This window comes from Accipiter gentilis, chromosome 2 (genome assembly GCF_929443795.1).
Source record: "Accipiter gentilis chromosome 2, bAccGen1.1, whole genome shotgun sequence".
NCBI lineage: Eukaryota > Metazoa > Chordata > Aves > Accipitriformes > Accipitridae > Astur > Astur gentilis.
The window spans coordinates 52743888-52767794 of NC_064881.1; the positions used below are offsets into that span (position 1 = coordinate 52743888).

The 23907-nt window shown below is 45.0% G+C and overlaps 1 protein-coding gene across 10 annotated transcripts in view; it reads left to right on the forward strand.

Annotated features, from left to right (window-relative positions):
- The window catches only part of ADGRB1 (adhesion G protein-coupled receptor B1), a 282552-nt gene extending 265537 nt beyond the window's left edge, over positions 1-17015 (forward strand). For 8 of the 10 annotated variants that reach the window (XM_049825103.1, XM_049825130.1, XM_049825148.1 and 5 more), the window contains 4 exons: positions 778-813; positions 2322-2426; positions 4419-4472; positions 15208-17015. In XM_049825103.1, coding sequence (XP_049681060.1) covers positions 778-813; positions 2322-2426; positions 4419-4472; positions 15208-15405 — 393 coding nt within the window. In that variant the 3' untranslated portion in view covers positions 15406-17015. The remainder of the gene's footprint in view (positions 1-777; positions 814-2321; positions 2427-4418; positions 4473-15207) is intronic. The other 2 variants (XM_049825138.1, XM_049825188.1) reach the window with 1 other exon arrangement.
- The last annotated feature ends 6892 nt before the right edge of the window (positions 17016-23907 follow it).

The window sequence follows — 23907 nt, forward strand, 5'->3', positions numbered from 1 at the left end:
TAACGTAATGTTTAAAATCCCTCATGACTTCCACAGATATATTCCATTACTGGATGAACTGTCTGTAGCCCTACAGGCAATGAAATTCCAATAAAAATGTTAGTTTGTCAAAGACTATTCATTTTAATGCAAGGCACATGGCTTGCTTTACCTTTTCTCCTTCTCTCCTCTGCCTCTGTTTCCCATTTTGATGGCTTCAGTCGTGATACAGGGGAGAAAAGCCTAGTGATGTAAGATGTCCCTAAGACATACCCCACAAAGCTCTTAGCATCAGAGGAATGTCAGAGGTTTTGCATAAGCGCAGCCCTCTCCTTGTGACCTGTGATAACTCATTATGTATATTAGCAGTTCTCCTTAGAGCTTAGATCTTAAGCTGAGATCTGTTCTAGGGCATCTGGCCCTTTTCTTGGCTATTGTCAGAGAGCAGGTCTTGGCCATTGCTGTCCAAACTTCAGTCTCGAGTGACTGGTGCTCAAAAGCTCCCTCTCTGCTTCCCATTCTGTGAACAACCTGAAAGCTCATAACTAGGACAGAGCTTGAATTGGCCAAACTCCCATGCTCAGCTCTCCTTAAGGGTCAGTGGTTTTTGGTAGAGATCCCTCTAAATGGCTGGCATTTTCCATCGTGAAGAGCCAGAGAAACACGTTAAAGGTGTAGGAAGAAGGAAAAGGAGAAGGACTCTCCCTGTTTCATCTATTATGTGGCTGAGTTTCTGCCCACTCACCAGCATCAACCCCTTACTAACCTTCACCATGTCTTTTTCTTTTGAATACCCAGAGGCGGAAATCCCGGTACGCAGAGCTAGATTTTGAGGTGAGTACATCCCTTTCTGAACGTGCTTTTCTAAGGATAGGATAAGAAAAAGAAAAGCTGCTTTCTTTTCTTTCTGGCACTTTTGCAAGAGTGCTGTCTTTGCCAAAGAGCTTCTTCAAGGGTTTAAAAACGGTGTGTTGAAAGAGTTGTGCTAGATGCCTGGTAAGGCTTACCCTGTGCAGCTAAACAAATGGGTCATTTATATTGGTACATACTTAATTTACGGAGCAGTAGCTTCTGTGTAAACATTTGTAAATCGGGATCCTACGCTGGCTTGCCCAAGGCCTGTAACTTCTCCTCTGTGAGCAAAATGCTTACGGAGAGCTGATGGAGCAGTAGGTGACTGCACCGTGTTCCTGTTTGGGAAGCACACATACATTTGGTTCGTGGCCTAAAATGCCTTGCCTTTTGTGCACAATGTCTGTTGCTTAACAGAAGGGAAGCTAATATGGCCCCACTGTCACAACCCACCGTTAACCTTAGTCTTTCACACCTATTCATGAACCTCACAGAATCAGCCTGGGTGGAAGAAGTCTATACTGTTTGTAGGGAAATGTCTGTCCTCACACCTGAGGCACAGAGTGGAAAGCTTTGAAAGAGCCGGTCCTCCACAGAGGGTCCATGGGGCTACTGAGAGCTAGTGCAGCTATCCTGAATCCAATCATAGCATCCTTCCCAGCAGAGCTATCCTTTCCCTTCAAAACTGCTGGTTTATTCCAAATGAGTCACGTTAAGGGCCCACAAGGAGTTGCCTTAACACTAGAATCACTTCAGAGCTTCAGGTTGTGAGCTTGGTCTGAAATTGAGAAAGGATGGGTACATCTAAGCTGATACTTCAGGTTGGTCCTAAACTATTTGAGTCACCTTCTCTAATTTTGTAGCACTTGGCAGAGCACAAGAAAACCATATTCAACATGTTCTTACATGCAAAGGGAAGTCCTTACAGAAATTGGTGCTGCCTCTCCTGGGCAGTAGAAGGAAGAAGTGAAATGCAGAAGGGTGGAAATAAAAAGAAAAGGAAATTGTGGAATAGTTTCTGATGGAACTTCTTGTACCCAAATTCTGTATTTTTGTGTAATCTCTGAATATATTTGCAAAGGAGACATACTGAAAACAGAGTGGGCATGGGGTCAAGTATCAGTTAAAGAAGTTCAGCAAAGCTTCCTAGTTCTAGCTAGTAGAAAATCGCCAGTCAAGTGGAAATTCTGCAGCATAAACAGTTGGCAGTTTCAGGTTTAGGGTAACCATAAGGTCAAAAATTAGTCTTTTCCACTTTCTCCCACCATCTCATCCTGAAAATAAAGGCAGTGCTACACTGGGTCCTTAGTGAACATTGAAGGTAGTTTAGGCACGCCAGATTGTACCTGCAGGGAGACAGAGCTAGGTTTTAATAACTTTGTCTATTTTTTTTTTTTTTTAATAACTTTTGGCTTAATATGTAACTTTGGGGGAAAGCATGTTCTTTCTGAATAGGGTTTGCTTACCTGTGGCTCTTGTGTTTGCTTCAGAAAATCATGCACACAAGAAAACGTCACCAAGACATGTTCCAAGACCTGAACAGAAAACTCCAGCATGCAGAGAAGGAGAAGGAGTCTCCAACAACGGACAGCAAGGTCAGTCAGACACTTCCAGAACCATCATCTCCTAGAGCCCTCTAGTGCCAGCAGGAGCACAGGAAGAAGCAGGAAAGTTTAGGAGCCCTCACTGAATACTTTACCTTGATTTTCTGTCCATGCACGTTGCAACAAGCACATGTGTGTCACAAAAGACACGGAAAGTCACAGAGGTACCACTAGCTTATCTACAGAGTGGTCAGCAGCCCACAAGGAGAATGTCTGTCCTCAGGTCTGTTCATGGTCAATAGAGTTTGTGTTGTCTTCTTTGTGTTTGTTCCCCATGTCTGTGTCTGTTCTTTGCATTCCCTTTCAGGTCATCTCTGAGTGCCCCATACATCCTGTCATAGGAACTGGAAACTAGAACAGCCTTGAGGAGATCTAGGTGGAAAGGGTAAAGAGCAGAAAGTGAGGACAGCAGGAATCATCTAAACCACCTGCAGGGGCTCAGTTGGAAGCCACGGTGGCAGTGATGGGCATAGCTATTCAGGAAAGCCACTGCAGTGGGATTTAAGCTGTGATAGTGGCAGCAGTTCTTGGGGACTGCACGCTAATTAAATGTAGCATAAGGGTATTTTGGCAGCTGGTCATCGTATACATGGCTTTCCTCAACAGGAGCAAACTTCCAGGGCAAGAAGAGACTTTGAGGGAGGCAGGCTGGGGGAAGGACCTTGCAGCCTTTCAGAAGGGCAGAGATTTGGTACTAGAAACAGATATCAGGAGCCTGTGTAGCAAGTGATGTGGATAACACAAATAAGGAAGGGCAGGCTGATGGCATCTCCCCCATGTCTCAGCCCATTAAGCCTGCTGAGCAAGAGCCGAAAGGTTGCGAGGAAGTATATCTGCTCCAGCAGAAGGGAAAAACCAGTGGCACAGCCAGGTTGGCAGTAAGAAATGAAATGTGGGTTGTGCCTGCGCTCAGGAGAGGGGCAAGGTGAGCTATTTATAACATTCTCGGTCATTTGCATGCAAAGCCAGATCCAGGATGCACAGTCCCCTGCAGCATGGCCAAGGTGGCACTAGTAGGGCTTATTTTGATGGGATTCCATTAGAGGCAAGACCAGAGCTCCGAGGTTGATTGAACAAGAGGCTTAGTTTGGTTCTTTGTGGAAGCAGAGCACTACAGAGCCTTTGGTCTGCATTCAGATCTCACAGCATTGCTGGGCTGAGCTCCAGAGATGTAGTCCCAGCAAATCCTACTTTTATTGTGTGTGGCAAGGTGTCATTATGGGCTGTCCAGTGTTAGAGAATGAGAGGGGGAGTGAATCTAGCAGGCAGGTTCAGATCAAAGAAGCCTGTGTTGGCCCAGAATCCCAATGCATTTCACTGAATGTCATCTCTCTGCTTTTTTTTCTATTATTTAGGTATGACACAGCTGTAAAATCAAAAATGCTTAAATACCATGTAAAAGCTAATCTGTGGTATGTTTGCAGGAGGGTTTTATAGATTTAGATGTTTTGAGCATTTCAGAGATGCTTCTATGTAGAATTAAAGTTGCCAATGTCAGCATCAAAGAGCTTTGAACTGCTGGAAAGAAGCTGTGAAGGTGGCCTTTGCATATTGACTGAATCTTTTTCAAGTTGTGATTTTCCCTTGGATGTAGCCCGAGAGGGGGAGCTTGCAAAGTTCACTATTGGCAAGTCAGTAGTGGGTATTGGTTTAAAAACATCCAAAGCAGTGCAAAGAAAACTAAATAGCTTTCTTCACCCCTTTTTCTACCATTTGCTGCTGAGGACTCCACTGGAAATCATGCCCCATCTTCAGCTGGAGAGGATCAGTATTGGCAAGTCACTAGTGGGTATTGGTTTAAAAACATCCGAAGCAGTGCAGAGAAAAATAAATAGCTTTCTTCACCCCTTTATCTACCATTTGCTGCTGAGGACTCCACTGGAAATCATGCTCCATCTTCAGCTTGCCCTGAGAAGGCAAACTGCGGATACCAGGGATTAAAGTAACAACAAAAGAATTTTTTTTTCTTTTATGTATGTTTAGGTTATAAAACGATGGAGTATTTCTTCTGGTGGAAGTGATAAAACTAACGTTAGCGTAAGTCTGGCTTTCATTTTGCATTGAAGAACATTGTAGACCTGTCCCAAACCCTTCCATGACGTATGAATCCAAACACATTCCTTCACCAGTAGGAAACTCCTTGCCTTGTGGGCATGAACAAGGTCATAAGGATCCTGGAATACCCTTGAACCCTTTCATACCTAGCATCATAGAGCAGAAGGCATGTTTACTGGGTCTAGTCCATCTACCTGCATTGCTGTATCTTTGACTTCCCTTTTAAATAAGCAACCACAAAGTCAAGCTCTCTCTAGCCCTGGCAGTTTCCCAGCCTCTCCTAGCAGCATGTCCCATTGTCCTTAGTCCTTTCCAAGAAATGATGCTTTTCCTAATTTTCTTGCACTTCCTCTCTCCTCCTTCAACTCCAAGGTCAGAAAGGTGCCGCTGAGACTTGAACTAAATGTCTGCATAGGACAGACCTCCTTTGGGAATACTTAGGAATGGTGCTGGCCCTTTTTAGGGATCAGTTTGGGGGTTGGTTTTGATGTAAATGCTAGTTCTCTCTGTACTTCAGTGCACTGGCCAAAACTGATTACCTTATCACACTAATTACATAGTTCCTCTCAGATGTGCTACTGCATTGCCAGGTTTGAAGGAAGCACCAACAGAACGAACGGGAGGAAAAAACTGATCTTCTGTCTCTTTAGGAAGAGGGGTTGAAAATTCAACCATCACATGTGTTTCCCATTGCGAATTTCTCCAGCTTCAGGGTAAAACATGATTTTTAAGGGGTCTTCAGCAAAGACCTGAGGTTTGTCCCAGCACATATATTCCTCCTAAGTATCCTGACACGTTTAAATATCGGATAAGTATTACTGCAGCATACGCTTGAAAGATAAAGATGACTGCTCTTTGCCCACTGTCCCACAGTAGTTACAGGCAGAGCTGGAAACATAATCAGGGACTCCTGCATGTTTGAGCTGTTCAGCTTTCATCCTTCACAAGGTCCATTTCTAAAAGGCATTACTGATGTGAGAATGACCGAATCCCTATCAAAGGCAGCCTTGACAAATGCCTCCGGGCTTGTCTCTCATCCTGCAGACGTGGAGACAGGTTTGGGGACAAATTCTGCTTTCCCCTCACCCAGCGACCAAGGAGTCCTTCCCTGGGATCTCTCTTCTCCTTTGCACTGGAGGGCACAGGGTGAAAGCATACATGTGATGCAAGGCAACGTGTAACGCTGCTGCTAGCCATCGCACACATCAATCTTCAAATCAGAACGGCTACAGCAGAGATCTGGAGCCGAATCCACGTATCACTGAGATCAGGGTGTCCCCACTGCCATCAGCTGACCTGTCATTAACTTACTAAGGAGTAATGTTGCCCGGATGGTATGTCAGAGGTAGGGAATTAGGAGAACCAGAATACTGCCTGGAATGCCGGCCAAGTCTGAATCTTGACCATATTCAATGCATTCCCAGGAACCACTTGTGGCACTAGTATTTGCTGCAGTTATTTTGCTACAAACCAAAGCACACTGCGCTGAACTAACTTGAGCCTAAGAGTATAATACTACCGAATTATCCTTCCTTGGGCAACAAACTTGAATTTTTCCATGTATTTTTTCAGTTTATTACATGAAATCTATTCCACGTGATGTAGACTTTCTTATATATGTATCTCAACTATAAAATGCTACCATTAGAAGCACGCTCAGATATTCCTGATTAAAATCACATTGTCCAGCAGGATCTGCGTTCAAAGCCTACAGGAACACACATCCACCTGCATTCAAGCCTAGGCCACCTTACCGCTGCAGGAGAGTAAAGGGATCTCACTCATTTGTGGCTTTATGAACTAATTGGGGATGTAGACACTATAATCCAAAGCTAACTTTTCAGTGCTAGGGAATTAAGATAGTAGCTTACTGACATACAGCAAGATCTGATGACTGCAAGTTGAAACGTCAAGTTTTTAATGCATTAATAGATCTCTGTATGACCTTGCCATGGGCTATGGTAAATTTTCTCTCTCCTGCAATCTCCAAGTTCAGATGAGGCAAGGAAGATGGAGATGATTTTTGAAAAATCAGCCCTTACTCAAAAGGAAGTTACAGGGTAGGAAAGAATCCTTTGCTCTTGAAATGCTGAAATTTGGGACAGATTATCTCTGTCCACCTGAAGGGACTTTAAATCTAAAAAGAGTATCGTAGGAACAGCTGGGTTTACTTTGCTCATCCTCCTCCCAAAGGACTTGCAGCCAGCGTATGTGTGGAGGTTGCACACTGTTGCCCTTCCATTTTAACCCAGACCAAACTGGAAGCTGGTGTAGACCCTGAGCAGAAAACTGAATGAGCTGTGTTTGTTGAATATTTACCACCTAGGCAGCTTATTTGCAGCCAGGAAACATGAAAGGAACCAAAGGCTTGGAGACAACCACAGCAGGATTTGCATCAAAAAACCCAGCCATCCACAGCATCCTAAGTGATTAAAAACTCTCTTGGTGTCTGGGTTCCACCAAACCTTCCTTTTTAAGTTTATAAGTAGTGAGTGGCTTCCACCTGTCTTGTAGATATCTCTTCATAGCAGCTTTAAGGCACATTTTGCTGCCCGAAAACGTGCATATTGAAACGTTAGGTTAGTACTGACTCAGACAGCAGAGTTCTTCCTTCCTAATCACTCCCATCACTTTGAGTTGTTCTTTACCTACCCAATTCCTACAAAAAAAAACCCAAAAAACATACCATTGTTGGAAACCTTGCTGCAAGTTTGTTTCTCCATTTAAAAGTCTGTCTTTTGCCTGGCAGACGGTAGGCTGCAACATGCAGGTTTTTTCCCTGCTTCCTCCTAAATACACACACTTCCCAAAGTCTAAATTCTTGCAGCTAAGAGCTTTTCACATTAAAGCAGGTTAGTGGTTATTTTCAAGCTGCTTTGTACCACATGGGAAATATTTTCCTGGCCAGATCTGTATTGTCAGGGTAAAGCATCTCCAACACCGCTCTTCCCAGTGAGTTAATTGCTAAAGAAATTCCAGTGCTTGGGCTGGACATCGGGAGGGCTTCACATGCTCTACAACAGCATGGTACGAAAGTAGAGGCTTTAAAGGAAGCAAAGGCTTTGTTTCTTCTATGCTTAGTGCCAGTTTGAAAGGAATGGAAGTGACACTCCTGCCTTCCCCCTCGGCAGGAGTCCTTTGATCCTTCTCCTTAGAGAAGTTTGAATCACATACATATTCCTCTCTTCTTGACAGCATCTGGCTTTGCATTCATTTTAAACAGCAGCTCTTTACTTGTGCCGAGGTCAGCGAAAGCCGTGCTGAACAGAGCTCTGCAAATTTCTCTGATTTGCTCATTCTTGCTTATTAGCTACTTGCTCTGTTCAGCTCCCTGCAGCTCAAATGGCTTTTGCTTTGACAGGAGCCCTGTCCTGGAGCTCACATACAGGATCTGAACTCAGTCTGTAACTCAGCTTTCAAATCCAGTCTCATCTCTCTGTTGGTTCTGAAAAAGCACTTGCTCCAAAACCCAGTTGAAAAAGAGACAAAGTTTTTTCTGCCTTTCTGTTACTTTTTCTTATTTTCTTCTCGGCAGTGTTTCTGTCTTGATTACTCACTTTCTTAGGCTGAGATTTTTTCTTAGCTTTCCTCTTCAGACACCGGGAGGATATACCCATTCCACCAGCACTTGCTTCGGCATCTAACGGAATCGTGAGAAAAAAAGGAATATTGATCAATATTGCAGTTCATTGCAGTAGGGGCTGTTTGTCTCCCTGGCATGCTCTGCTGCATGACAGAATTAATTCTCTTGCTTGCTTAGTACCTGTCCTTTCGCTGGCAAACCAGCAGCTGTGCTCTCAGGTGGAAAAATTTGGCCACGGGAACCTCTTTACATGGGCTGAGGCTGGGAGTGGAGGAGTTGAAATGGTGGTGGTGGTTGTGTCAAACTCAGGCTCATTCCTCACGGAGGAATTAGAAAATTGGGAGGCTGTGCTCCTCCTGCTGTCAGCTGTGTGTACCTCTGCAAGGGAAGCTCCACTTATGGGTAGGATCTCTCCTCCGTGCCATGTGTTTAAAACTCTCTGCACTTCTTAAAGGCCTTAGTAACTGGCAAATTTAGAAGACCAATTAGGGTAACTTTTATGGGGAGGAATGCTACATAAAGTATAATAATTACTGCAATAAATTCTGTTATGAAAATGACGTCAAACCTTAATTCATTCAGCCATACACCATCTGTCAGCCAGTGGGTATCCAAATATACCATCAATCAGAAGTTCACCTCCTCCTGTAGATCATCTGATACCTCGTGTACCAAGCAGCACGCATCAGTTACTCTGGATTGCTCAGAAAAACATCTTAACACCCCGTATGCCCTGTATGGACAGTCAGTTCCCGCGATGACCTTTGAAGCTATCCAGCTATCAGCAGCTCAAAAACTGTGCAGTGACCACCAGCAGATTGCAGCTCCTGCTTGTTTAGACTGGTTAAAAAAGGACTCTCTAAAGAATCATGCTTTGGGTGGTCTTGGTCCCCTCCAGGTGTCCCTAGGTGCCCCTGGGAGGCATGGGGCAGACTTGAACGATTTCAGCATTTTGGGCAACACACAGATCTCCATGTCTACCAAGTGGAGTTGACTCTTCAGTAGACCATAAGCATTGTCCAAAAAAGGATGGTACGTTAGGCAGCTGGATTAATGGGAAGAACAGCCTGGAGAATAGCCTGGTCCTCATGCTGGTGGGACCACAAGCTTTCTCTGCAACCTTCAGGCAAGAGACTGTTTATGAGTCAATGCAAAGAGCCCCTGAGGGTCTACGAAGGACCTCCTCGATTCAGTGCCTGTTCACCTTCAGCTGTGCATGGCCTTGCTAGACTTTGGCTCACAGCAACCTCTACAGGTTAGACCATCTGAACTTCAGAGAATGCAGAAGCAGAAGACGTATTTTTATAAGCCAGCAAATGCTGGGTATTTCAAGTTTCCTAACTGATTTCCATCAATGCAAGTTAAAATCACAAATTGTTTCTTCTTTTTTAAAAAAAATGAAATTCTGAACAAAGTCAGGCACTTCTCTTTATTTTGCTTTTCTCCTAAATGAAAAAAAGAAGTATCATCTTTGTAGTTCAGTAGCATAAAATGAAGGAACTGCAGCTACTTTTTTCAAACAAGGAAAGGAAAATTTATCATCCTGTAAAAAAAAAAGACAGCTTTCCCATTTTCTAATCACTTTTCATCGACATTGAGCCAAAGATGGGTTAGACAGCATGAGCCACATTTATCTTTCAGATTCCCTGCTATACGCTCTGAATAACTTCATTCTGGTCCTAGAGTCATCAATGTCATGGGGAGAGACCATTTGGGTCATGAAATATCCTTCAAGTTGACACTAGAGGCAATGAAAACAGTATGGGAGTAGCTGGTTCTAGGGGAGTTATCCCAGAGAGCTCTGTAGAAAGCACTGAATTCCTCTTCAGGTTATTCTGGGTAAATATAAAAATTGGGTATTAAAAAAAAAAAAAAAACAAAAAAACAACACCAAAACCAACTAAACAAAAAAAAAAAACAAACCACAAAACAAACAGAAGGAGATGCAGCTTAGCAGCTTGCACATTTTGTCATTTTTGACTGAAATGTGAAATGAAAGCTGTGTCTGAGAGCTGCCAGTCAGTCTCCTGTGCCTTATTTATGTGATAACTGACCCCGCTCCTAAGCAAAGGAGTTTCACTAGGATCCAGGTACTCTGGATGAAGCCAGCCTGGACCCTTGAAGGCAGTGATTATCTCGATGCACTTTGCCTCTGTCTTTGTTAGGAATTTGGGAGGGTTTGTTGGCACTGCGTCTTAAATGCGTTTTATCCCAAATCCTCTCCCTCTGCCTTAAAGACGTGTGGCCAAAATGCCAAACGAAGGAGACTCCGAATCCCACCAGGGTGATGAAGACCTCCAGTTTGTCCTGCACAGCGGGTTTTACCCCAGCCTTGGGTCTGGGCATTCCCTCCCTTCCCACTCCTCCGAGAGAGCAGTTTACTCCGCCATCCTGGCACCAGGCAGGAACCGATAAATATTTCCCCACCTCCCCGATGGCCAGAAGCTCATGGGCTGTGTCAGGCCAGAGTAATGGCTCTGTCTCTGTGAGTTACTGGCAGAGCAGCCTCCGCTGCTTTCAGCTCCTGTCTCGGGCCATTCCTGGCTGTCTCCAAGGCGCCAGGCCCTGGGCCAGCACTGCCGCCTTTTACAGCCGGATTACACAACCCTCTCTCCAGGTTTTTTCTTCTTTTCTGTGCATAGCTAGGTTTTCCCTCCTGTCTGCAAGGATTGCTAAGACCCCACAGTGGGGCTGGAGGAAAATGCCAGAGTTGAAGCATGAGCCTGGTAGCTGTTTCTATATGCTGTTCAAGTGGCCAAGACCCGATAAAAACCTTTTCCATATGGAGGGAAAGAAAAAGGGGGCTGTTCCCAGGAGCCTGCTACTAATTCCCAGGGTGCCTTTTGCCAAGAGGAGAAGATTTTCTTTTGTCTCCCACCATCCTTGCCAGAGCTCAGCCTGGCTGATTGCGTTCAACCTGCTCAGAGATCCAAGCGGGCACCAAATTCTTCTGCACCCAGGCTCAGATCACGGCCACGCACACCGTGCTGGGAGCCACTGGTGCCAAGTGGTGGACAACCGGTGCATCCCATCCCTTGAGACAGCACCTCCGCTCGCGGCATCGCTGGAGAAGTCTAATTCTTTTCTGAGAAATGGGAAACTAAAAATAAGCCTGCCCTCTCCATTTTCCGATCTCCCCAGGCTCCTTTTCATCTTCTAACTGTAAGGAGACATCTTTGGGGTCGCTAAGCCTGACACAGTCACAGTTAGATAACACATCACATTGATAAGCTAGATAGAAACAACCGTGTGCGGTCAAACCCAAGGCCAGTCTGGCTCTGCCTCCTCTCCACGGCAGAGTAAAAGCAGCTTGGAAAAATAAAAAAGCAGGGCAAGCATGTGGTAGTGCATCTTCAAAAAGATCCCCAAGACTCCAGTAATTTGTGGTTGGAGACCTCCTGACGCAGAATGGTGTCACTTTGCTTCATGGTACCGAATGGATGTTGCTTTTGTGAATGTTTCCACGTGCTTTTTATAACTTTGGAAGCTTTCGGCATCAACAGAGAGCTGCGGAAAGGTGGTCTTGCAGTTTGGCTGGGCATCGTGTGCAGGACAAGCTCTTGGGGTTCACTCTGGGCCAGGCACTGCTTGGTGCCCCGTCATGCTCTGCAGTTCTTGTGTTGGAAGAGGTGATCCCTACCATCAGTAGTTCGTTCCTACTGTCAAGAAGCCACTAAGAGCTTCATAGACCTCTTTCACATCCATCCCTAATCTCTTTTCAAGGCTGAAAGGTCGTAGTCTGTGTAATCTTTCCTCCTACAGAACATGCTGCGTATCTTTGTTCATGGCTGTAAACTGGCCACGCTTACGATTTCCCCTAAATCCTTCCATCAGGAAGCCCACGGAGTGCACCTAATATTCCAGATGCAGGTACAGACAGGAGTTATGCGCTGGCATAGTGATATTTTCTGTTTCATTCTCTCTTCCTTTCTTAATTATCCATTCTTTATAATTCACAACATGTAATGTCTGTTTTTAATCACCACTGAATAATTATTGCAACCCTTAGGTCTTGTTCCCCAGTGACAGGGCTGATCAGAGGCCATTGCTGTAGACGTGAGCTCATAACTGTTTGGGTTTATTGGTTTTTTTTCCCCCAGTTTCTGTTCCCTACATGGATTTGCAGCTGCTCTTGCTCCGTAGCTCAAAAGCAGCTTGCAACAAGAACATCTCTGAGGTTTGCTGATCACGTTCAGTGTACACGATCGGATCTGGGTGCATCCTCACAGCATGAAGGAGATGCTGAAGGTCAGGAGTGTGGCAGACAGAGGGACCGTTAAAGCAGAGATTGGCTGGGAATAGAAGAACCTGATGCTGAAGGTGGCCGTAAATAATGCCATCAAAGAAGGGCTTTCATTTGAGGGAAAAGATGGAATTATTTATGAACTTCATGCATATGATCATTTGTGGTTCTCTCTGTTAAATAATACAGCTGTGGACATTGGTAACTTTGAAAACTTGTGGTATTAGAGCAATTGTGGGAGAAAACAAAATCTTTTTCATTGAAAAGAGCTGTTCTGACCAGGTGGGTTTTTTCCTCACCTTTTGGGAAACTCTTAGTTTCATTCCATTTTTTGCTCTATATGTGCTTTTGTCTTTATGTGTTCCTTCTTGCTGCATCTTTTCATGGCAGACAAATGGTCTGCAAAAACATCGTAGGTAGAAGTTTCACTTCAGGAAGTCTCAAACTTGTCTCATTAAGACGCACACAGAGATAAAAAAAGTTTCAGTTTTTAGTTGCAGTGGTTCAAATAAGTTCCAAAATAGGTAGTGGAATAAGTCAACAATTTAATCACCTTTTCTATCATATTAGTATTAATCACCATCGTGTTACATCAAGGAATAAAGTAAGAATAACACCAACAGCATAAGATCTGTGTCATAGAGTTTAATGGAAACTTCAGCTGCAAATTTGAAGAAATGAAGTGTTTTACATTCTTCTGAACAATACTTTTCCAAAGCTTGATTTTAAAAAAAAAAAAATCTCTCTGAAAGGACTTTAAAAAATTTATTTTTCTCCCTTTGAATTAAAATAAAGGTAATTTCAGAATGTTTTCCCTTCACATTGAGAAGACCAGGTTTACCTGGTTCGTACATTTGCCACTCCCTACTCACCAAATGACCTCACCCAGAGCCTTCTCCCTGTGAGCCGCTGCGAGGACGCAGGAGCAACTTCAAATATATCTTATTTTTATATTAAGGGTGAGGGTTTGGAAAAGCAAAATTCATGGCTTGGGTGATGTGATGAAGTCTGTCCCTGTAGGGATAACGCTACAACGCCTTTCCTATCGATGTTGCAGTGTGGAGGTGGGATAAAAACCAGACTCACAAACGGCTCTTAGGAAAGGACGAAATCAGAAGCTAAGACAGGTGGATTAGCATGTAGCCGATGGGTATTTAGGTCTCCTGTAGGGCTACAGCAATCTCTGTAGCATCCTGGAGCACAATCATGACACCGCAATCTACGTGTGGCTTCGTTTCCCCTCAATCAATACATTTTCATGACAGCATCAAGCCGTGACACATCCTGGGCTGCATGTCACCTGCATGTCTGTCTCCTCACCTTGTCACCAGACTTCTTCTCTCCTTGTTGTCATCCTCCACGCAGCTTCCTTGCCTCCCACCCTTTCCGCGAGCCGCCACTTTCCTTTTGGCAGGTGGCTCAAAAAGGGCTCTGTGCTCCTGTCATGTGCAGGGAAGCCTTTTCTCGCCCAGTGCCGGAGTGTTTTGTGGGGATAATTAACTGTGAAAAGCATCACTCTTGGGGGGGGGGGGGGGGGGGGGGGGAGAAGCTTTGTGGAACAACTCATTTAAAATCTTTGCATGGATTCCCCTTCATATACGCACTGGAGAATACACCCGTTTTACAGAACCTCACCTCTTCCCAGAGTCTTGGCTTGGTATGAATCAGCAGAAACATTGAAAAATATTTTCTGGATTGCTATCCGTGGTGGGATGCTGGTGGGTGACTGGGCTAACAGCGGTTGATAAAGCCTTGAAGGCTTGGTGTGGCATTGATGGAAACGCTTTCAGTTTCAGAGCTGACAATCCAGCCCATCAAACAGCAGGGGTTCACTGGCAAAATAGTTAGCAAGTTTTGCTGCAATTAAATAGCCTATAAATAGCTGTGCTACATAAGGAATGTATTCGCATCGGTCGTGGTTTAACCCCAGCCGGTAACTAAGCACCACGCAGCCGCTCACTCACTCCCCCCGCACCCAGTGGGACTGGGGAGAGAATTGGGAAAAAAAAGTAAAACTCGTGGGTTGAGATAAGAACAGTTTAATAGGACAGAAAAGAAGAAACTAGTCATGATAGTAACAATAATAAAATGACAATACTAATAAAAGGATTGGAATATAGAAAAAAAAGTGATACACAATGCAATTGCTCACCCCTCGCTGACCGATGCCCAGTTAGTTCTCGAGCAGCGATTCCCCCCCCTAGGCCTGGATATATACTGGGCATGACGTCACATGGTATGGACTAGCCCACGGGCCCGTTTGGGTCAGGCGTCCCGGCTGTGTCCCCTCCCAACTTCTTGTGCCCCTCCAGCCTTCTTGCTGGCTGGGCATCAGAAGCTGAAAAATCCTTGACTTTTAGTCTAAACACTACTTAGCAACTACTGAAAACATCTGTGTGTTATCAAAATTCTTCTGGTACTAAATCCAAAACATAACACCATACCAGCTACTAGAAAGAAAATTAACTCTACCCCAGCTGAAACCAGGTCAGCATCTATATAAAATGCAGTCGATGTATGTTCAGAAAAACCTCATTATAATCTGGATTTCTATATAGGGATTTTCTGTACAAGTAGAAAAATATCTTAAATTCACAAAAATATGTTCAGTTTTTTCAGTGGAAATACAAGTGGCAAAAACCTCAGCTGAAAACTGAACTATCTAGGCATTAGGTGATAGAGATAGCAGTGGGGAAAAAAAGTTTCTAGAGAGTTTACACACCAAGCTCAATTTTCATTGAAACCTCACTTTATTTTGGAGCAGGAGCTTCACAGAAAAATTTGCCTTTGATATAAGAGAAGGAGGTGAAAAAATGGCATTTGTTGCATGGGTACTAACCTCTCTTTCTTTCTTTCTCTCTCTCCTTTCTTACGCTTTCCTCCTCTTGCAGCAAGAAAAACAGCAGACACCAAACAAGAGACCCTGGGAAGGAATCAGGAAAGTCCAGTCCCCACCATCATGGGTTAAAAAGGACATCGAACCTGTGGCACAGTCTCCCCTAGAACTAAAAACTGTAGAGTGGGAGAAAACAGGAGCCACCATCCCCCTGGTGGGACAAGACATTATTGACCTTCAGACAGAGGTCTGAGCGGAAAGGGAAGAAAGGGACTTTTTTTTTTTCCAGAAAACAAACAAAACAAACAAAACAAAACCACATTTTAAAGAAATGATTAAATTAAATCGGAACCGAGCAAGAGAAGTGTTTGGTTTCTTTTGAAACCTTTGGTAAGACAGAGTAACTTTTGTATTGTTCTCAGCAGAGAGGGGGGAATATTACTTTATAGAGTATAGTAGCTGTAGGTTCAGGACAACACGAGCTTTCCCAGGTAGGACTGGAGAAGAAATGAACCTGGAAGAGAGCGAGGAGGAGGCAGAGGGTGGGAAGGGGCTGCAGGGGACAAGCCCTGCCGAGATGCTTTCGGGCTGCTGCCGCACGCCGGGAGCCTTCTTGCTCTGCCACGGGAAGGTGTGGAAGGACGCCCAGTGGCCACTGCGAGGGGCCAAGAAGATCGGGCTCGTTCGCGGATCGCAAGAGGGGATGCCCGCGGGAGCCTCGCTGGGATGCGGTCTGGCCGTAGATCCCTGGGGGGAGATCCAGCCTCGAGGGTCTGTGGCATCCCTTGCCTGTCCTTGTCCCCCCCCCACCACCACCTCCCTCTCACCAGCTCATCCAAGAAGGAAGGAGACGGGATGCGCCAAGCAGTGCCAAGAAGAGATTTCCCACTCCGATGTGCCACACCATGACCTGGCATCATGGCATCCCCGCGGTGGGTCCCCACAGGGCCCGGAGGGGCAAGAGGTGGCATCATCCATGGCTTAGGTGGAGAGGTAAGGTGGGGTTTCCTCCTCTCATCCCTCCACGGCGGAGCTTCTGCGCGCCCTAAGGAGTGGGACAGGCGCAGGAGGACAGGACCACCTCCGAAACCTGCTCGCCCCGTCTCCAGGGAGAGGGTCGAAAGTGTTAGAAAACAGACCAACAAGAAGAATGTAGGTCGTTTCATTGACTGTTAAATAGATAAAACTCAGCACGGGCCTTGCAAAGGTCCTCTTGGCCTCATCCTTTTTTTTTTTCCTTTCTTTTTTTTTTTCTGTTATTTTTCCTTGCTTTCGGACTCAGATTTATTCCAAGCTGCCCCTTCCTGGAAGGCAGAGAGAAAGAGGGAAAGACAGATCTGCAGATGTACCTGGAGATATTTGGTATACAGAGATGTTGCCTTAGGACATTGAGACAAACTGACAACATGAATAACGTCCACTTGGAAACAAACAAACAAACAAAATATCTATTTTTTTCCTTCTTCTTTTCTTTTCTTCAATAAAAAGAGAACTTGAAACCCGAGACCTTTCTTTTCTTTGGCTCTTGTCATTTCGAATGCCTTTCTGTGCCGTAGGACTGCGCAGGCATGGGGTGAGGATGCCACCTGCTGAAGGTGGAAGGCAAGTTGCTCCGTGGAAAGTTTGGGATGGTGGGAACACACAGCCCCTACGCCGCTGGCTTGCAATGTTTTGCTTTGTTTTATTCAGTTTGAGCTTTGGTTATTTCCCCCTCGCTGGCTCTTCTCCTCCCTCCCCACTGCCCAGAGCCAGCAAGCAGGTTTGTGGTCCTACAAGAAGGAAGAGGTGGAGCTGATCAGGAGAGCAGGACATTCCTCTTCATAAAATACCATGGTTTTATTTCACCATGAAAACAATAATAATGATTTCAATTATTTTTCGTTAAACATTTTTCAAGGCTATTTACAAAAAAAATAAGGTATCTACATTTCACCCCAAAAAGTGTTGTGCAATATTTTTATCATTAAAAAATATACCACTGGCATTACACACAGACTTCATTCTTTGTATCGCTCCCAGCACTGTCTGTCCGGTGTTTGGAACAACTCTCCCAGCTTTGGAGATGTGCAGCAACAAACCTCTGGTTGTGAGCGGCCAGATTGTGCCAGACAGCTGTAAAGCTTGATCAGGGTCTGAGTTCTTACCATGTGTTTGGGTCTCTTTTTAAAAAATAAATAAAAGCAAAACATTTTTTAGGAAAAAGCTAGCAATGGATATAAGATGCAAAACGATCACGGACCCCAGTTGTGCTTCCCCCACTGAGAGATGTTGCTTGATGTGCAGACATCTCTGCTTCAACTTTCCTTTGGGCCACCTGGGTAATCTTTAAAGACAGTGGCATTTACCTTGCCATTAACTGTATAATATGAAGGATGGAAAGAGAAACTTTAAAAAAATCCAAATAGTTAACAAATAGGAAACTGATTACTAAAAACTGTGATATTATTGTTCAATTTTAGGTTATTCTACGAAACAGGAAAGCACAAAGGCCTCCCTCAGATGCCGGGTTGTATGATATTGTAATTATTATAATTACACATTATGAATTTTAGCATACAGATATCTTTCTACTGTGTTTTAATTCTTTTTTCTTTTTTTTTCCCCCCTTCCCCTGCCCAACCAAGCCTGCCCTCTTCTCTCCAACCTTCCCCATTCACCCATTCACTCCAGCCTACTTGCAGGACATTAACGGTGTTATGTAATTACAGAGATAAATGTTTGTTTAATAACTGTTGATATTCGACTTTCTCTGCTCAGCTCCTCCGGTTAATTCTGTTTTCCCATGCCCTGCCCTGCCCTGTGCCATGCCTTCCCCTCCTTCCTCTCTGTGTTCGTCAATTTTTTTTTTTTTCTGTACAGTTTTCAGAGCACAAAATGAATGTGTCTTATTTCTAATAAAAGAGGTGTAAACTCTAGCGATGTCTGCTTTTTAAAAGCGTCCCTGCCCACACCCCACGTGTGGTTTGCATCGCGCCCGGGTGCTGGGAAACACCTCTCCTGCATCTGCAAGCTGCCACCTCGGCGTCTGACTCTGGAAGAGCCATAGCCCGCGGCCAAACTTGCCCCACGAGTATATCTTTTACTTTGAGCTTTGTAAGCTCCTTGACACCCCCCAAAAATACCTCCCCTTATGTTGTACCTTTCCAGGGCACGAGGAATTCCCTTTTCTGTGCAGCGCAGCCTGCTTTTCTGCAGGTATCTCCAACCCAAGTCTCGATGCCCCTTTCCCAGTATCGTATGATGCGAGGCGCCGATATTTAACGCGGACCTGGCACCGTTACTGGCAGAGGGCACAGATGCTGGGTTATAGTTTCCAACAGAGCCAAGGCACTGCTGATGCTACCCTGCCTGCAAAGCCAATCTCAGCCTCACCTGGATTTCCCTGCAACCTCCTGCATTACCAGGCAGGCTGCGAGCGGGAGCACGGTTCGGTGCACGAGCGGGTTAAGCGTATCACTCATGAAAGATGACAAGAAATGAATTGAGCTAGGGATTACTCACTTCCTTGGCGCTTACCCTTGAATGGCTGAAATCCTCCAGCAAGAAAATGTGTCCTTATCTCCCTGACTCTGCTCTATCACCTGATTGACAGGTTTGAGGTCTATAGGCAGGACTGCAGGAGGCTTAGGGGTCTGGCAAATTGGATCCAGGGCTGCTGCTCTCCAGAGCCTTGATCCAAAGCCATCATGGCCCAGTAGGTCCCCAGATGTAATGACTTCTCTTGGCCCGGCTGAAATGAATTGGATATCCTGAAACATCTGGAATGATTGCAGAGGCGTGGGGCTGCCTGGAGACTCTTAGCCCAGTCCCCCCATCCCTGAGCCATGATCCAACCCTTCTTCAACCAACAGCGCCTGATGGCGAGTCCCAGGGCTTCACCGACCTTCCTACAGGGCTGTTTCTCACCCTACATATCCCATACCATAATTCTATAGCTTTAGCAGGCAGAAGGGAAATACTAACCACCAGGCACCACATGAGGTGATTGGGCTGGGAGGGTAGGAGAGCCCAAACCTCAGATCACAGCCCTAGAGGTGGGTCAGGAGGTCCCGTCAAGGGGAGCTGGGAGGAGGGAACGCACGTCCCCGCTGTGTTCGTGGGACTAAATACCAGTCAAAGGTGGTGGATGGAGGAGGTCAGGGTACGTACAGGTGGTTTCGATTTGCACTGTGGTTATAACATGGTGTGGATGCACGGGAGGGTCACAGGACTATACGGACTGGAAATGACCTCCTGAGGTCCACCCGAAATGTCCTACCACCCCGTGATCCTGCCTTGCAGCTACACCAGGCTATAGCCATGGGGCAAATAGAGAACACCTGTACACACACCATGATCTCGCAAGGAGGAAGCACAGCCACGCTGCTGCAGTGGATAAATGGTACGTTACACGTGTAAGAAAACGTACTTCTTGGTTGCTACGCTGGGAACGCATGGCTGTGCTGGAAAATTGAGAAGAACCTGAAAATTGAAGAAAATGCAAAGCATTTCCCCTGGGCTGACCATATAGAAAAAGGCCCATAAGGAGCAAGACACCATTCGTGGAAGATTTGGGACCAGGGAAAGAGGTTAGTCTCTGTGGTCTATCTATTTTGTGGCTGAAGGGAGTGCTTGGGCTCACTATGCTACTCTCTGAGGTGTCCAAGATGAGGTAGGATGAATCTGGGCCTGAGGTGAATAACTGTTCCTGACCTCCTGTTGTGACAAGATCTAAACAGAGAAGAAAAGAAAGAAGACGACTGTTGTCTTTTTTCTTCTTCTTTTCCCCAACCCGCTCCTCCCAGGAAGAGGTCAGTGCCTCCCCAGGGAAGTGTCTGCTTTGCAGCCTTCAAGCAAATAGAAAAGACCTTCAAAGGCGCTTTCAACAGCCTTCCGAGTAAGAAGTCCTCAGGGGATTCATGTGGAAGACCTCTCCAGGTGCTTGCTTGCTCAGACCTGTTTTCATTCATGCTTTTCCAAAAAAAACTTTTACGTATCTGAGGCTGAAAGCTCCCTTATGCCGGCAAGACCCTTGGGTAGGACAATTTCCTACCAAGCCTTAGAGATGACAGCGTGGAAGATGAGCACAGTTCCTAAGCTGGGCAATGCAGGACTTCATCTTGGATGGTCAAAATCATTCCTTCCTGGCCTTAAAAACCTGAGAATCCTTTTAGGACATGATGTTGAATAGCACCAACGGAGAAACTCACTGCTGACTGTATGCGCGTTATGTTTCAGTAATGAACATCGCTCATTACACTGCCTCGTTAGCAAGTTAAGTAGCTGTTATGGCAGTAACGCCAAAAAAGAGGCCCAGGGGAATGAGGTAGTCAGGTTTCAGTCACTCTTCAGTCTCTTCGCTGATCATCTCAAGAGAAGTCAACCATGCAACCTGAACTGCCTTCCTTCACCCTAACAACTCTCTGGAGCCCTGCCACGTGGAGGTGGGCCTTGCTCATCTCCTCCTGTGTCCCAGAGACGCTACGGCTTTGGCACGTTAGTGAGGAGCATCGTGGCTTCTGAAGAGAGCGTGCAGCCACCGTGGCAGCCAGAAGAGCTGTGGCATCTTGAGAGACAAAGTCCCAAGATCACCCTCCTGGATCAGGTCCCCACCAGCCAGCTGCTTCACAGCTGTTTGCTTCTTTGAGAAGCAGCATCTCTTGGCTCCTGGAAGAGCTCCTTGAATTTCTAAATTGGGAAAGAAATGACAGATGTTGTATTTTGGAGGGAAACAGAGGACTAGCAGGACTTGCAGCCTGTGGGGAGGAATCCTAAGTAAGGTTTGGGTGGTTTTGTTTGCTTTCTCCCCTTGAGGATTTCATTTGAGAAATAACAAAGTGCAAATGTGCTGCTCTCAGTTGCTGCAACCTGGCTTGTGCTAGATCAAATCAAATCAAATCAAATCAAATCATTGAGTTTGGAAAAGACCTCTAAAATCATCAAGTCCAACTGCCAACCCAACACCACCATGGCCACTAAACCATGTCCTGAAGTGCCACGTCTACGCAGTTTTGACTCCACATCTACAGAGACACACCAGGGCTGAGTCCTCACCACCACCATCACCCATTCACTTTAAAGTCCTTTAGGTAAAAGGCCAAATTTAGTGAAAACAGAAGTCAGTACCATGAAATTTTCTGTGATGTAAATGCCTGCAGCTCTGCTAGCAGCAGCAGCTGGGCAGGTGTTAAACACTTGTTCATTAGAGGACGGTAAAATTTAAAAGCTTAAAGCATCATGCAGAAAACAGGACGTCACCAAGACACTGCTTCAGTTAATTAATCCAGATTTCTAAAGGAAAGCAAGTACCTGCCTGATCATCAAAATCAACATGTCCTGAGCAGAGTCAGTAGTGACAGGCATTTTTCTGATGGGGCTAGGAGTGCTTTAGCATTTTCACATGCCCAAGGAGTGCTCAGTGTATATATGAACCTGCACTGAAAGCCACTACGATGTCCTACACAGTGCTCAATGGGGCAAAATATCATATATGATGGAAAAACAGCACTCTGACCCCAAATCTCCAACACATGCACATGCATACACACACAGCCCCATATATATATATATATATATATTCACACACACATGCACCCACTACTCCCTAAACACACAGGTAAACAACCATAAATGTACAAAACCATTAAAATGCATTGGGACAGGCTAAATATAGCACATTTCTGATGTCAAAGTGATTTGAAAAAGGCATTCAGACAGCAGCTAAGATTTATGTCAGAAATGTGCTCAGTGGACTCCAGAAAGAGAATGTGAATTAAGCAAGATGCAGCAATTAATTAGCTGCAGTAGCATTTGTCTGATCTGCACATCTGCAATGGCCTTTTGTTTGGTTGGGATTTGGTTGGGGTTTTTTGTTTGGTTTTTCTCTTTTTTTCTATTTATAGCGAAGAAACTGAATTTTTCAACCAAGCAGACTGGTAATTAAGTCCAGCTTCAGCAAAGGAAAAGCAAAGCAGAAGTACGTTTCTACCTGATCCTACGGGACTCGCTCATTTTTGCCTCCCATGGATGACCAGCTGCAAATGAATTTAATTCTAAACTCAGCAAGTTGCTGCCATCCTGCAAACATCAGGGCAGGAATGAAACCCAGAGCTCAGGGCATCGAGGTGAAAAATGATCTTGGGTTCCAGTTTGGGGGTAGCATCACAGGAGACAACAAGAATTTAGCTATGGAGCAGGTACTGAGCAGAGACCTCAGTTTCTAGTTTTGTCTCCTGCATCACTTTTGCATAAGTTTCTTAATCTTTCCATGTTTTGGCTTCCCCAATTTGTTGGTCACTGGTGGTCGTACCCAGCACGGCCACGTTTCCTGACGTGTACAGCAAGTTTTGCAAAGCGATCTGCTGCTATTGCTGGCACATAACTGTGCTTTATGCAGTACACAGCAGGATGGAGGCTTTTTTTTTTTTCCTCTAATGGAAAATATCAGCTTCAGAGCCATGGAAATTCAAAATTAAAATACATAGCTTCGTGGCAGCACTTCAACAAGTGACCTTTCCGGAGGTGGAGCAATGACCAAAGAAAGTTATGCAAATGTTAGAAGTGATTTGAAAGCAGGAGAGAAAGAAGGAGGCAAATTCTGCAGGAAGCAAGAGAAGTGCAGGGGAGTTTCTGTTGAGGGGAAATAATTAAATGAAAAGGCAAACTGTCATCTCCTGGTCTGTGTGGGCTGAGAGTTTTCAGGGAATGGACAATCAAAGGGTTGCTTAATGTGTATCAGGAGTTTCTTGGCTTTGATCAATTGTTGTCTGAAATAATTGGCAGCTTCTTCACATTAGCTCATGTTGGACCTATTATTAATATTGTAACTCAAGCTTTGAGGCCTCAGCCAACACAGGCTTCCTTCACTCGTGGGTGTTTTGCATTTACATGGGAAATAAGAGGCCATGTCCTCTTCAAAGGGCTGGCAACCTGTTTGAAATACAGAAGCACAAGGGAAAAGCAGAGATGCTTGACTAGAGCACAGAAAATCCGGCAGCAGAGGGAAGGGCTAAATGCTGACCATCTGGTTCCTCCACAGATGCCCTTTAGGGCAACCCATGGTACCATTCAAGGTATAAAATCCTCTCACTCGGTTTTGCTGATTTTTTCTGGAAGAGATCAAAGGCCTGGAAGGAATTGCTGGGTCCCAGTTGCTGCCCATGAAATAAGCTCTCTTCTGACCTGAGTTGGGAAGGGCTGGCTTTTCAGGGCTGACACCTATTGTTTGTTAAAGAAAGAAAGTGATTTAAAAGCTTGGCCTCATTCATGTTCTCAGTCCAGCTAGGCCAGGACAGTGCAAATCACCTTGGTTTATAAAAGCTCACTCCCATTCAGTGTCAGGCAAAGCTTTGGACCCATTATAAGAATCAGCAAAGGCAAAAGAAAGTAGAAAATGGATCACACTGCATAGGTAGTCAACCAAAGAGTGCTTTTCCATAGTAATTAATTATCTTCCTTAAATAAAGCAGATGATTTCCCTGAGCTTAGATCTGCGATCAGAATAATTTGTCTATTCTCAGCAAAGCATAGACTATTGCACTGCGGTATGGGTGGAGAAAATGAGAATTCATGTGTGTGGTGGATAAGGAAGGTGCTGGGGGATAAAAGACTATGATGGAAGTAGGGCATGAGTCAATAATCATGTCCCTCAGTTAATTTGAAGATTTTGTCTTATTCAATATATTCGTTTGAAGCCTTGGAACAAAAAAGTTAACTGCTTGCCAACAAGAGATTTGGAGGCAAAACTTTGAGGGACGTTGTCAATACAGAGAAGGAT